The 14,458-nt window shown below is 42.6% G+C and overlaps 1 protein-coding gene and 1 pseudogene across 1 annotated transcript in view; both read left to right on the forward strand.

Moving 5' to 3' along the window:
- Positions 1 to 611: 611 nt before the first annotated feature.
- The window catches only part of ARNT (aryl hydrocarbon receptor nuclear translocator), a 66,585-nt gene continuing 52,738 nt past the window's right edge, over positions 612 to 14,458 (forward strand). The window contains 2 exon segments of the mRNA XM_006900123.1: positions 612 to 636; positions 1,412 to 1,523. Coding sequence (XP_006900185.1) covers positions 612 to 636; positions 1,412 to 1,523 — 137 coding nt within the window.
- On the forward strand, positions 6,999 to 14,380 carry LOC102870106 (annotated as a pseudogene).

The following is a 14,458-nucleotide window of genomic DNA, read 5'->3' on the forward strand; positions in this document are numbered from 1 at the left end:
GGAGACCACAGCGGGGCTGGAGCCTGAAGAGAGGCTGGAGCCTGCAGAGGTTGGGGAGGCCTGGTGGAGAGGCCAAGGCCAGGGTGGCCTGGTGGGGAGGCCAAGGCCAGGGCCTGTGGAGGGCAGGAAAGGTGAGCCAGGAGGTCTGGTGGGGAGGCCAAGCCAGGGCCTGCAGAGGTCGGGGAGGACAGGCTGGGAAGCTGAGAGGGGAACCTAACAGGCTGGGAAGCTGAGAGGGGAACCTGTCAGCACTTTGGTCTGGGAGTGGGAGGAAGAGGGGCACGTCAGTCAGTCCCTCCTACCGGGACTTAGTCCTTCTACTCCTTTTTGATGGTGAGGTTCCATTCCCAGGACAGATGGTCCATCTTGTCATCGTCACTGAAGTGGGACTTGATGTAGTTGCCCCGGGCCAGCATGCCCTAGGGTGCTTACCCCATGGGTATCAGGAATTTATACTCCTCCACCCAAGGCCCGTAGCTGCCCACCATGTACTCAATCTTGTCAATCTTGACACCCGTAGGTGTGTTGGGTGTACTTAATGCTGGACACAATCTCTTTGTTCACCCCGAAGGAGATCTTTATTCGGTACTCCAAGGCCTCCTTCAGCACAAATGACTGCTTCTTGAAGCTCTCCAGGTCGCTGGTCAAGTCCAGCTCCAGGGGACCAGGGGCATTGCTGCACACTGCTGCACAAGCGAGTCACAACAACATTTGGGATGTTGGGGTCAGCAGAGCAGCAGAGCCTCCTTGTACTTGTGTAGGCTCTCATCATCCTTGTCCAGGTCCTGGATCTCCTGGTTGCTCTTCTGTGCATGTGGCTTGTAGTTGACCAAGTGCTCGTCCTCCTCGTTCGTTCGGCTGCAGCCTGGGCCAGCTGTTCTGCGGTGGGCTCCTGCTCTGCCACGCTTGCTGCTTGCTCTGCATTGCCGGAGGATTCCACCGCGCGGCCTCCGCTCCCTCCCACACAAGTGATGACTCTCGCCCTCTTACAGAGCACATTGGACTGTGGACTATACCAGCAGAACTCAAATATTTGTTGTCTAGGTGAAATGCCTGGAGAGAGGATGAGAAACACCCAAGCATTGAGGACTCTCCTTCATAGGGTTGCTATGAGTTGCCTGCGACTTGACGGCACTTAGCAACAACAGATGAAATGCACGAACACATTTTATCTGTGTATATTTTAAAAATTATTATTGTCTTTTAAAAGCTTTTGCAAGTGAAATTACAACTGTAGTACTTCTTCTTCCAAATTCTGTGAACGGTTAGAAACTAAACTAAGGGAAAGTATTTACCAGTGTAAGAGTTAAAAAATCAAGAATTCAAAAGCAAACAACTTACACCTTCTAGACATGGTGATAATCAAGGATTTTTATTTGTTTTAATATTCATGTACCATTTTCTCTGGCAGAAATGACGTCAGATATGCCGTCACTGGGGTCAGCCATTGTCTCTGGAAACGCTGGACCTGGGATTCAAGGTGGAGCCACCATTGTCCAGAGAGCTGTCAAACGGCGACCAGGGTGAGCTTCAGTTACAGAATGTCAGGATTTTCTCTCCTGTAAACCACCCTAGTTAGTTGTGTAGTTAGTTGCTGAATCACTTGACTGTTTCTACCCTCTTATTTCAACTGCTCAGTTATTATACTGTTATCATGTAACTGTTTAGGCCTTCATTGTGACCTTATATAAAATTATATTTTTAATCCAGGTTTCTTTTTTTAATTGAGATTTTAATTAAAGATTGTAAAATACTTGGGTTTCCAATCGTTTATTGTTACATATTTTCCTCCCTGCCCTCTCCTCTCCCCACATCGCTTTTTTCTTTGGAGAAAAAAGTTCTTTCATTGTTACACACTCCCCCACCCCCACCCCACCCCCCAGACCACTTTACAGTGCAGTTCTTATTCTGGACTCTTATCATCTGTTTCAATGCTGTGTAGATTATCCCCTCTTTTTTAGTTTCCCCTCGGCCCCCATGGCAGTCCTGTTTTGTAACAGTGACATTGTACTGTATTTGTCTTTTTGTGGCTGAGATTTCATGAGTTCCTTGTTTTTCAATGCAGCATAGTATTCCATTGTGTGACTATACCAGAGCTTCTCTATCCATTCGTTTGTTGATGGGCACTTGGGTTGTTTCCAACTCCTTGCTATTGTGAACAAAGTTGCAGTAAACATAGGTGTGCATTTATCTACTTGGGTGGCAGTTATGGTTTCTTTATATTCCCAGTAGTGGAATTGCTGAGTCAAATGGTATTTCTAGTTCCAACTTTTTGAGAAAATGCCATACTGCCTTCTATAGTGGTTGCACCATTTTACACTCCCACCAACAGTGAATAAGGGTTCCAGTTTCTTCACAACTTTGCCAGCATTTGTTGTTTGCTGCTCTGTTGAATTTTGCTATTCTTGCTGGTATGAGATGATATCTCATAGTTGTTTTGATTTGCATCTCTCTTAGAGCTAGGGATTTTGAACATTTCTTCATGTGTTTGTGGGCCATCTGAATGTCTTCTTTGGTGAAGTGTCTGTTCATATCCTGTGCCCATTTTTCAGTTGGATTGTTTATCTTTTCGTGGTGCTGAGTATTTTATAAAGTCTAGATATAATTCCCTTATCTGACATATCATTACCAAATATTTTTTTCCCAATCTGTGGCTTTCCTTTGTACCCTTTGGAGAAGTTTTTGGATATGCATAGGGATTTTATTCTTAGAAGGTCCCATTCATCTACTTTATCCTCTCCTGGTTGTAGGTTTTTTTAGGATGCTTGGAAGACAGTTTATATTGTGGATTAGGGCTTCTAGGGTACTTCCAAGCTTTTCGCTAATGACGTTTATAGTCCTTGGTTTTAGTCCTAGGTTCTTGATCCACTTTGAGTTGGTTTTTGTGTATGGAGTGAGGTGTGGGTCTTGCTTGAATTAGCCACAGATGATTTTCCAATTTTGCCAACACCATTTGTTAAAAAGGCTGTTGTTTCCTAACTTAACTGATTCCATCTCCTTGTGTAAAAAATCAGTTGACCATAGGTAGATGGGCTGATTTCTGGGTTCTCAATTCTTTTCGTTGATCTATGTGTCTGTCATTGTACCAGTACCATGCTTTCTAGACCACCACGGCAGTGTAGTAGGATTTAAAATCAGGGAATGAGATACCTCCTACCTTGTTTCTCTTTTTTTTAAAGAGTGCTTTGCTTATTCTGGGTCTCTTTCCATTCCAAGTGAAGTTGGAGATTGCCTTTTCTATCTTGTTGATGAATTGAATTGGTATTTGTATTGGGATTGCATTGAAAATGTAAATTGCCTTTGGTTGAACTGTCATTTTCACAATATTGAGTCTTCCTATTCATGAGCAAGGTATATTCTTTTTCTCCAGATCTCTTTGTTTCTTGTAGTAGTATTTCATAATTTTCTTTGAATAGATCCTTTGTGCTTCTGGTTATATTTACTTCCAAGTATTTGATCTTATGGTTAGCTATTATAAAGGGTATTTTTCTTAGCTCCAGTTCTGTGTTCTCTTTGTCACTGTAGAAAAATCCAATTCATTTTTGTATGTTGATCTTGTATCCTTCTGCTTTGCCGAATTAGTCAACTACATATTAATCCAGGTTTCTTTTTTTTTTTAAATAATTTTAATGAACATTTACAGAGAATTTGGATTTACATTCATTCATTGCTGCACTTCTCTACCCGCCCAGCCCTCTCCCCCAGCTCCCCAGTTTGCTCCTCTCTTTCAAAAGTAAAAGAAAGACTCCCTCCCTGGTACACAATCCCCCCACACCTCTCCCACCACTCCAAGTACATTCCACTATGCAACCTTAATTGTGGACTCTTGTGATAACCATAATACCCTATCATACATCGCTTTAAAATGATTCTCTCCCTCATCTGTTTCAGTGCAGTATACACAATTTATCCAGTTTTTCTCAGTCTTACCCCCACCCTGATATCAGTCCCATTTTACAGCAGTGGCACCGTACAATATTTGTCCTTTTGAAACTGAGATATTTCACTCAGCATAATATCCTCCAGGCTCACCCATTTTGAATAATATTGATTGAGTTCCTTGTTTTCAATGCGGCATAGTATTCCATTGTGTGAATATACCACAGCTTCTCTATCCATTTGTTTGTTGATGGACACTTAGGTTGTTTCCAACTCCTTGCTCTTATGAGCAGAGCTGCAATAAACATGGGTGTGCATATATCTGCTTGGATGTCAGTTATGGTCTCTTTTTTTGGGATATATTCCCAGTAGTGGAATTGCTGAGTCAAATGGTCTCTCTATTTGCAACGTTTTGAGAAAGCGCCATACCGCCTTCCACAGTGGTTGCACCATTTTACACTCCCACCAACAGTGAATAAGGGTTCCAGTTTCTCTACAACCTCGCCAGCATTTGTTGCTTGCTGTTCTGTTAAATTTTGCTGTTCTGACTGGGGTGAGATGATATCTCATAGTTGTTTTGATTTTCATGTCTCTTAGAGCTAGGGATTTTGAACATTTTTTCATGTGCTTGTTGGCCATCTAAATGTCTTCTTTGGTGAAGTGTCTATTCATATCCTGTGCCCATTTTTCAATTGGATTATTTACCTTTATCTTGTTGTGGTGCTCAAGTATTTTATAAATTCTAGATATAAGTCCCTTATCTGACATGTCATTACCAAACACTTTTTCCCAGTCTGTCTTCCCTTTTTACCCTGTTGGAGAAGTTTTTGGATATGCATAGGGATTTGATTCTTAGAAGGTCCCATTCATCTATTTTATCTTCTCCTGGTTGTAGATTTTTCAGGATATTTGGAAGACTGTTTATGTTTTGGATTAGGACTACTAAAGTTCTTCCAAGCTTTTCTTTAATGAAGTTTATAGTCTTAGGTTTTAGTCCTAGATCCATGATCCACCTTGAGTTGGCTTTTGTATATGGAGTGAGGTGTGGATCTTGCTTGAGTCTTCTGCAGATATTTTTCTAATTTTGCCAGCTCCATTTGTTAAAAAGGCTGTCATTTTCCCACTTAACTGATTTCATAATCCAGGTTTCTTATAAACCATTTTCCACTTCCCTTCTCCTTAAGTCAAAGAACCCCACAAGGTAAATAACTGTGACTAAGCTCAGGAAACAGTTTGCTCTTTTCATTAAGCTTTGTGTCTCTATTCTCAAAACTGTTTTCTCAGTTTATACAATATTGAACTCTATGAAATATTTCTTCTCTATGTTACTGCTGTGTAACTTGTTTTTGAATGCAGAGTCCATTTAGTTCCAGAATCCTTCTGAGTGTTAAAAAGATAATTACTCTATTACTTTTTGAGGCCTGCCACAAATGATTACAAACTAGGAGGTTTATAGTAACAGAAATCTAATAAGGGGCTTTGGGGTAGTGTGTTGCACTGCTATCCATAACAAAATTTATTTTTTCACAGTTTTGGAGCCTCACTATCCAAATTTAAGATATAAATCATGTTGATTTTTTTTCTCAGTACCTTGGGGGAGAATCTGTTCTGTGTCTCCCTTTCCTACCTTCTCATGCTGGTTGACAACTCTTGCCGTTTCATGAGTTGTAGATTCATCACTCTAATCTTTGCTCTGGCCTTTAGGTAGTATTCTCCTTGTTTTTGTCTCTGGCTTCCCCCCCCCCCCCATAAAGGCATTAATCTTACTGGATTTGAGCCCACCCAACTCCAGTATTACTTCATATTAACTGACTACATCTACAGAGACACTGTTTTATTATGATCACATGCACAGGTATTCTATCTTTTTTGCAGGGGTGGGTATAGATATAAATAAGATACATGTTTGTCTCAAAGTTGCTTATGTTCTGACAGATAATCATTATACACAGAAATATTGTCATGGAATGCATAATGTCCATTCAGGCAGTATCTGACTCCATTTGTGTCTGTAGTCCCATAAGGTTAAAATAGAGTTCAGAAGTCCTTGTTGGCGAAAGGGGCTTGACGAATGCAGTAACCTCCTGCATGCAATACATACACATCTCCTGTTTCTTGCAGTACCAAATGATTGTGCTGTTAGGCATATAAACAGTACAGTATACACATAACCTATTTTATCTCTCTCTCTCTCTCTTTTTGATGCTCATAATAAACATCTGTGCTTATGTATGTACTCCACTTTGTATCCAAACAACTTTCATAGATCAGTGTATACTTTGACTTGTTGCCAGTCATGCCAGTCTCATGTATCAGTGTATCTGTCTCTTTAGTGTTGTAGCTATTTTCTTTTGAAACAATTACCATGAAACGTATCATGGCTTCCAGACAAATAAAATCAATGCTGATAGTAACAGTAAGAGACAAGGAGCAGTATTGGTTTAGAAAGAAAACAAAAGTTTGTTAAATAGCATGAAAGTAGAAAAGACAGTGAATGCTGTTCTTAAAATTTAGGCGTGTTGCACTTGACACAGTAACCCTCAAGACCAAATAATTCGCAATGAATGAATGGAAATCCAAAATCTCTGTAAATGCTCATTAAAATTATTTAAAAAAAAAGATTCAGAGTCAAATGCCATTGCATAGTCAATAAAGCAAAAATAAACATAAAAAAAACACCAAAGAATTCTTTAAACTTTTAAAGGATTGGCTCCTTTAAAAGCTCTAAGACTATAGAAAATGCATATATGACCTAGGTAAAATATGGAGAAATTCCTTACACATCATTGAGGACTAAGCACAATAGCAAATTCTTTTCAAGCACTTGGAAGATTGTGCTAGGGTACAGAGATGCTTAAAGAAAAGCAGGACCGGGACCCACTGCTGAGACAAACGCTTCATTGGGACAGTCCCTGCATATCATGGGGAGATAGACACTGCCGCCTTTGATTGGCCTTGGCCCTCAAAGCTCTAAAAAGAAGTAGGATCTTGTTAAGCTCTATGAGCTGAAGTCAAAAGCGTGGCAGATTATGAACCAGTTTGGCCCCTCAGCTCTAATCAACCTCTCCAATTTCTCATCCATAAAACTAGAACCAGCCAGCACTCTTCCACAAGGCTCCATGGCTGATAGCACTACTCTGGTAAAGCTACCAGACTCTCCTGGAACAGGAGGTCGATTTAGCCCTCAAAACAACCAGGTATTAACGAAGAAGAAATTGCGAGACTTGGTTAGAGAAGTGGATCCTAATGAACATTTGGATGAAGATGTAGAGGAGATGCTGCTGCAGATTGCAGACAGTTTCATCAAGAATGTGGTGAAGCTTTGCAGGTCCAGCACCCTAGAGGTGAAAGAGAAAGGCTTCGAAGAAGGATTGGTATTTTGTCTATTTCTTTTTTTAAATCGTATTGTTGTATTATTCCCCTCCAGTAAATTGTATTACCAAGAATGATCCCTGGGTAACAGTAAGATGAGGAACATATTTCTGGTACCATGACTTCTTCTAAATCCAGCTTGAACCTCTATATTTAAAAGCTAAATGTTTTAATTCATGTCTTGATAGAGAAAAAAATTAAAGTTGCCAATGATATAATTTTATTTGGACACATAATTAGCACATGGAAGCAGCAGTCAAGAAATCAAAGAGTGCCCTCAATCAGACAGGGCCCAGAGACCCTTCTGGAAGAACCTTCACAACGGCTGTCCAAGGAGAACTCTTAAGTCCTCTTCAAACTGCTGTTGGTGGGTGATGGTGGTACTGGAAAAATGACGTTTGTGAAATGTCACCTGATTGGTGAATTCGAGAAGAAATACGTAGCCACCTTGGACTTGGAGAGGTCCATCCTCTCGTGTTCCACACCAACAGAACACTGATAAATTCAATGTGTGGAATACAGCTAGCTAGGAAAAATTTGGGGGACTGAAGAATGGCTATTATATCCAAGCCACAGGTGGCATTATAATGTTTGATAAAACATCGAGAGTTACCCACAATAATGTGCCTAACTGGCATAGAGGTCTAGTTTAAGTATGTGAAAACATCCCCATTGTGTTGTGTGGTGACAAAAGTGGACATTAAGGACAGGAAAGTGAAAGCAAAATCCCTCGTTTTCCACTGAGAGAAGAATCTTCAGTATTGTGATATTTCTGCCAAAACAATTTTGAAAAAAAATTAGAAAACTTTGAAGAGCCTTTCCTTTGGCTTGTTAGAAAACTAAGTGGAGACCCTAACTTGCAGTTTGTTGCCAGGTCTGCTCCTGCTCTTGCCCCAGCAGAAGTTGTCATGGACCCAGCTTTGGCAGCACAGTATGTGCATGATTTGCTCAGACAACTGCCCTCCCAGACGAGGATGATGATTTGTGAGAGAACGAAGCTGGAGCCCAGTGTCAGAAGTCTAGTTTTTGTGGTTTTTTAAAAGATTTTTTAAAAATTTTTATTATGTATGTGTATACCATCAGATCTGATCTGACTGATACAGAAGGAGATTGCCCTTTATTCTCCAGGAGAGCATCTGGTGGATTTGAACTTCTTGCTTCTAGAGCACCAGAGCTCCCAGAAGTCTAGTTTTATAAGCAGCTGTCCTGTGATGTCACTGGTGCCTTGTATTTGCCACTTTATTATCTAGCTAAGCAGAATATGTGCTCATCTTTGGGATGCTGAAGGAGAGATGAATGGGCTTCAGAGTGAGTATGACAGTTTAAAAAAACCCTTCATTTTTTTAGACCTGCGTATTTAGCTGTTTTGGAAGGCAATTTCCTTCTTGAATTTCAAATACAAGACTGCAACATTGAAATTACATTATTCTGTGGTAAAATCTTGTTTGTTACTTTCATTCCCATTCCTTTTTGTTTAGAACCAGAATAAAGGTGTATTTCAAATATCTTAAAGTAAAAAGAAAACAAACAGTGTATAACAATGAGCAAATCTGCTGTCAAGGACCTCTTCAATGTTAAAGGGCAAGGATGTCAGTGTAAACACTAAAAGGTTCACCTATTACAGGCAATGACATTTTCACTTGGCTTCATGTACATGTGAAAATCAGACTGAAAAATTGGCCTTTGAGTTATGGTTTTGGTTAATAATAATAAAAAATATTCCATGGACTGCCAGAACAACAAATCTGTTTGGAACAAGCATAGTGTCTTAAAAGTAAAGATGGTACAACCTAAATGCCCATCAACAAACGAATGGGTAGAGAAGCTGTGGTATATTCGCACAATGGAATACTATGCTGCATTGAAAAACAAGGAACTCATGCAATATTATTCAAAATGGGTGACCCTGGAGGACATTATGCTGAGTGAGGTATCTCAGTCGCAAAGGGACAAATGCTATATGGTGCCACTGTTGTAGAATGAGGCTGGCATTGGGGTGGGGGTAAGACTGAGAAAAACTGGATGAAATATGTTTACGGCATTGAAGTCTATGGGGGAGAGAATAGTCTAAAAGTATTATATTTTAGGGCATTATTTTTATCATAGGAGTATGCAATGAGGGTTGCAGAGTAGATTATATTTGGGGGTAGAGGGTGGGGTTTGGGGAGGGGCGGGGGGATTGTGTACCAATGAGGGAGTTTTTCTTTTGCTTTTCAAGGAGAGGAGCAAACGGGGGGGGGTTTGTGTGGGGAGAAGGGTGCAACAATGAATGGATGGAATTCCAAAATCTCTGTAGATGTTCATTGAAATGAAAAATAAACAAACTAAATTAAAAAAAAAACAGAAAAGATGGTGAGATTTTGTCTCACGTACTTTGGACACATGGTCAGAAAGTGCCAGTCTCTGGAAAATTATATCATGCTTTTAGCGTTCAGTGTTCTCGTTGTTGTTGTGTACTGTCAAGTTGAAAACCAACCCATAGCTGACCCTCCAGCAGGTTTTCAGAGGCAGTAATTGGGCGGAGAATACCCATCCTTCTCCCACAGAACAGCTGGCAGATTTGAATTGCGTGCCTTTGGGATTTTAATGCAGATTCTTAGTACTAGGCTACCAGCTTATCGAAATCATGCTTTTAAAGTAAGAAAGTCAGCAAAAGAGAGGAAGACTCTCAACAAGAAGGATTGATACACTGCAACAGTGGGTTTAAGCACAGCAGAGATTATGAGGATGGGCTTACAAGAGGGCAATGTTTGTCCTTTGGTCCATACAGGCCATTTGAGTCAGAGCTGACTGCCAGGTTTTTGTTATATACTGGCAAGTCAGTTGTGACTCACAGAAAGCAACCTTGTGCACAACAGATCTGAACCTGGCCCTGACTTGTGCCATCCTCACCATCTCCAAGACTTGAGCCCATTGTTATAGTCATGATGTCAGTCCATATTGTTAAGAATGTTCCTCTTGAGATCCAAGATGGCGGCAGAGGCAGAGACAGCATGGTGAGCTGCGGGAGCAGCGAACCACTTAAAGCAGGGCCATTATGGCCTCCTACAGACTTCAGCTTATTGATAATTGAACACTTAAACAGTTGATGACTGGCCCTCGGTGAAGATCGAGGCTCAACAACAGGAATTCAAGGATTCCCAAGGAGGAATGGGTGAGTCTCCCAACCCCCTCCCGCAGAGCCCGCGCCGTGCCACACAGCCGCTGCAGCTCCATGAGGCTTCCACAGCTGGAACAATGGATTCCCTCACCCAGGATGGATGCTGGGCACCGGTCCTCCTCAAGACTGGTACAGTGAAGCCACCACACTGCTGCAAGGTGGACTTGTTCTGGAGAGAATTCTTGGAGCCAGGATGGCAGCAGTGGGGGAAGTAAGCGCCCGCCGGCCACCCGCACAAGAGGGGCCACGCAGCCACAGAGAGCCTGTGCGGCAGGGTGGGGGGGGCGCACCCCCAACGGCTGCCGCGCTGAGGGGGGCTGTGCGCCACCCGCCAGCCGCCCGCGCTGGGGACAGCGCATGCCCCGCTGGCCGCCTGCGTAGGAGGTGGGGGATGGGATGCATGCCCACCATCTGCAGGTTTGGGTTTCCTTGGACAGGCGAAAGAAGATGATTACCTATACAATGGATTGCTGAAAGTCCCTGTGAGTCTGATGACCTTAACAGTGGTAGCATGCACAAGAGGACTGACATCCTAAATGTACCACATATTTTGTTCTGTTGAATGCTTCTGCCAAAAGATGGTTAGACCTGGGAGGAGTCTGTTCATAATTCTCAGGTTCCCTTTATCATATATAAAGGGGGAGGGCAGTGACACCTACTTCAAAATATAGTATGACCACTTATGGGGTGGGTAAAAGTGGCAGTGCTGGAATGGGAGACACTATCCCTGACCACAGAGTCCTCAGTCAGGCGAGGGGACCAGTCTGGGGTAGGGGCAATTGGAGGGGGAGTATACCAGCCAGCTCCTGGAGGGGTGTTGCTCTGCTTGGGATGGGCTGCCCTTGGCCCCTGGCTTGGGGTGTGCCATCGTGGCCCTCTGCCCAGGGCGGGCTGCCCTCGGCCCCCGGCTCGGGGTGAGCTGTCGCGGCCCTCTGCCCGGGGCAGGCTGCCCTTGGCTCCAGGTGAGCCGTTGCAGCCCTCAGGGTGAGCTCCTCAGTCCCCAGCTTGTGCCATCTGGCCCCTGGGTGGGGAAGGGAAAAAAAAAGAATGCCTAGGGTATCCAGAGAATGTTACCTAGGCCACCTCCTGCCACCCTACCCCCCAGTAAACCTGAAAGCAACACCCTCAAAGTCCTTCTATCTGTAACTCACAAGTTTGTTCTCTCTAGGTTTGCTTCCCTTCCTATAGGTAACCTTAACACTGAGTTTTACTCCAGAATTGACCCTGAACCCAGTGCCAGTGACAAAAAGGAAATACAACTGACAGCTAAGGAAGCAAAGGAGGATGGAGACTCTGGGTTCAACCAGCCATCCCCACTGGACCCACCTGGGAAAACACTTTGCAGTTCAGAGGGGAGCAAATTACAGGAAAATATCTTCTAACAGAGCAAGAAGGCAAGCAGCTTTAACCCAAGACCACCAGTAAGGAAATAAAGCATCCTCTCTTTCCCCCTTTATATCTACGCCCCTGTTCAGCATGAAGAAGCCAGAGAGTCGGCATCCAGTTCCCAAATCTATAAGAGAGCTGGGTTAATTACCATTGGAAAATGCTTGTCATTCCTCTGTAGCATCTGGTCCCCACTGGACCCTCATCATTTCCTTCACCTGCTCCCCCCACCGACCAAACTGTGCAGCTCTGCAACTGCATCCTGGTCCATCCTCACCCTTCTGCCCCAACCCTCACCTCCTTGTACCCCCAGTATGTTTTTCCCAATAAAAGAAAAAAAAAAAAAGAATGTTCCTCTTTAAGACTGAGCCGTCCTAACAGCATATCCAAAGTATGTGAGATAAGCTTCACCCTCTTTGCTTCCAAGGAGTGCCCTGGTCACATTATCTCCAAGACAGACTTGCTTGTTCTTTTTTGCATTCCATGAAATAATCAGTACTCTTCTACCCCACAACTCAGAAGCATCAATTCTTTTGTTGTCTTTAGTCATTGTCCAGTTTATGGGTGAATAGCAAGTAATAAAGACTATGGCTTCAGTCTGGCATATCTTGGTCTTTAAACCGATATCCTTCCTCTTCAGAGAAAAAAGTATTTGTCCAACATTCCACAGTTAATGAATGAAAGTTCTAGCATATATCTACCTTTAGCATTAGTCTCTCAAACATTATTATTTATTCTGGCAAACTTTTTGTTGTATGTGCCATCGAGTCACTTGTGACTCATAGTGACCCTGTGTACAACAGCCCTAAACCCTGCTCTTGTCCTGTGCCAATCTCACTGTCTCTGATACACCCTCCCGATTACCCCAGTCATTGAATCAATCCACCTTATACAGGGCCTTCCCCTCCTGCGCTGTCCCTTCACCCTCCCAAGCATGATGTCCCTCTCCAAGGACCGGTCAGCCTCAGAATCCTTGCCTCCAAGGAGCAGCCCGGTTTTACCCTCTTCAGAATGAATTTGTTTTCTTAGCAGTCCATGGTACCCTCAATACTCTTCTCCAGCACCACAGCTCAAAGGCATCAATTCTCCTTCCATCCTCCCTCGTCATTGTCCAACTCTCTGACGCATAACAAGTGATTGCAAAGATCATGGCCTGTATCAAACGCACCTTAGTCTCCAGAGAGACACCATTGCTCTTCAGTACTTTGGAGAGGTCCCTAATAGCAGACTTTGCCATGGTAATACGTCTTTTCATTTCCTGGCTGCTGGTGTCGAGAGTGTTGACTGTGGAGCCAAGCAAACGAAAGCTGTGAACAATCTCAATCTCATCACCATCCATCCTGATGCTGCCAATTGGTCCAGTGGTGACAGTCTTTGTCTTCCTGATATTGAGCCTCAGTCCGTATTGAAGGCTGTAGTTGTTAGGTGCTGTTAATTTGACTTTTACTTGTAGTAACCTTATAAACAACAGATTGAAATTTTGCCCTGCTCTGCACCATCGTTAGAATCTCTCCCATGCTCAAGCCTGTTGTTACAATCACTATGTCAATCCATTTTATTAAGAGTCATCTTCATTTGTGCTGTCTTATTTTTCAAAGCATGATGTCTTTTTTCCAAGGACTGGTGCTTATTGGTGATATGCCCAGAATATATGAGATGAGATTTTACCATTCTAGCCTCTAAAGAACACCCAGGTTGCACTTTCTCCTTATGAGATTTGTTTGTTCTTTTTTTGATAGTCCACAATGTAGTCAGTACTCTTTACCAGTACCACACTTCTGAGTCATCAGTTCTTCAGTCTTCCTTATTAATGGTCCAGCTTTCACATGCATATAAAGTATGGCTTCGATCAATCACACCTTGGTTTTTAAATTAATGCCCAAGGTGCCTGATCCAAGCCATATTCTTTAGCACTTTAACAAGGTCTTTGACAACAGATTTGTTAATTGTAATACATCTTTTGATTTTATGAATGTTGGTTATGGATCTAAGTAAAGTGAAATTGTTGACAACTTTAATCTTTTTTCCAACTAGCATGATGTTGTCTTGAAATTTTTAATTAGTTTTCAGCAAGATGTGTGTTTTGTTTACTGTGTCTTCACACAGTATATGATTGCATGGGTCATTATAAATCATGGTTAAGATTGAGAAAGATGTCCCACGTGGGACCCGCCCCAGGGTGGCGGGTCTTGCTATTTCTTTTCCTTAATTGGGGCGTTTTTTTCTCAACATGAGGAAGTACCCATGATGGGGTTTGAGGAATTCAACCAGGCTGTAGAGCAGCACAATGGCAGGAGCATTTTCGCCTACTTTACGGGTTCTAAGGAAACTGAAGGGAATCGCTGGTGCCCTGACTGTGTGTAAGCTGAACCAGAGGGCCTAAGGCATATTAAAGAAGGATATGTTTTCATCTACTGCCAAGTAGGAGAAAACCCTTACTGGAAAGATCCCAACAATGACTTCAGGAAAAAGCTGAAAGTAACCTCAGTGCCTACACTACTTAAATATGGAACACCTCAAAACCTGGTGGAATCTGAGTGTCTTCAGGCCAGCCTTGTGGAGATGATGTTCTCTGAAGAGTAAGATTTAAAAATGACAATCATATCTTGCTCTAGAAACTGTGTACTTATTAAATAAACAATGATGGGGGGAAATTGAGAA

Source organism: Elephantulus edwardii, unplaced genomic scaffold (genome assembly GCF_000299155.1).
Source record: "Elephantulus edwardii isolate Elephantulus edwardi_28Jun2011 unplaced genomic scaffold, EleEdw1.0 scaffold00273, whole genome shotgun sequence".
NCBI lineage: Eukaryota > Metazoa > Chordata > Mammalia > Macroscelidea > Macroscelididae > Elephantulus > Elephantulus edwardii.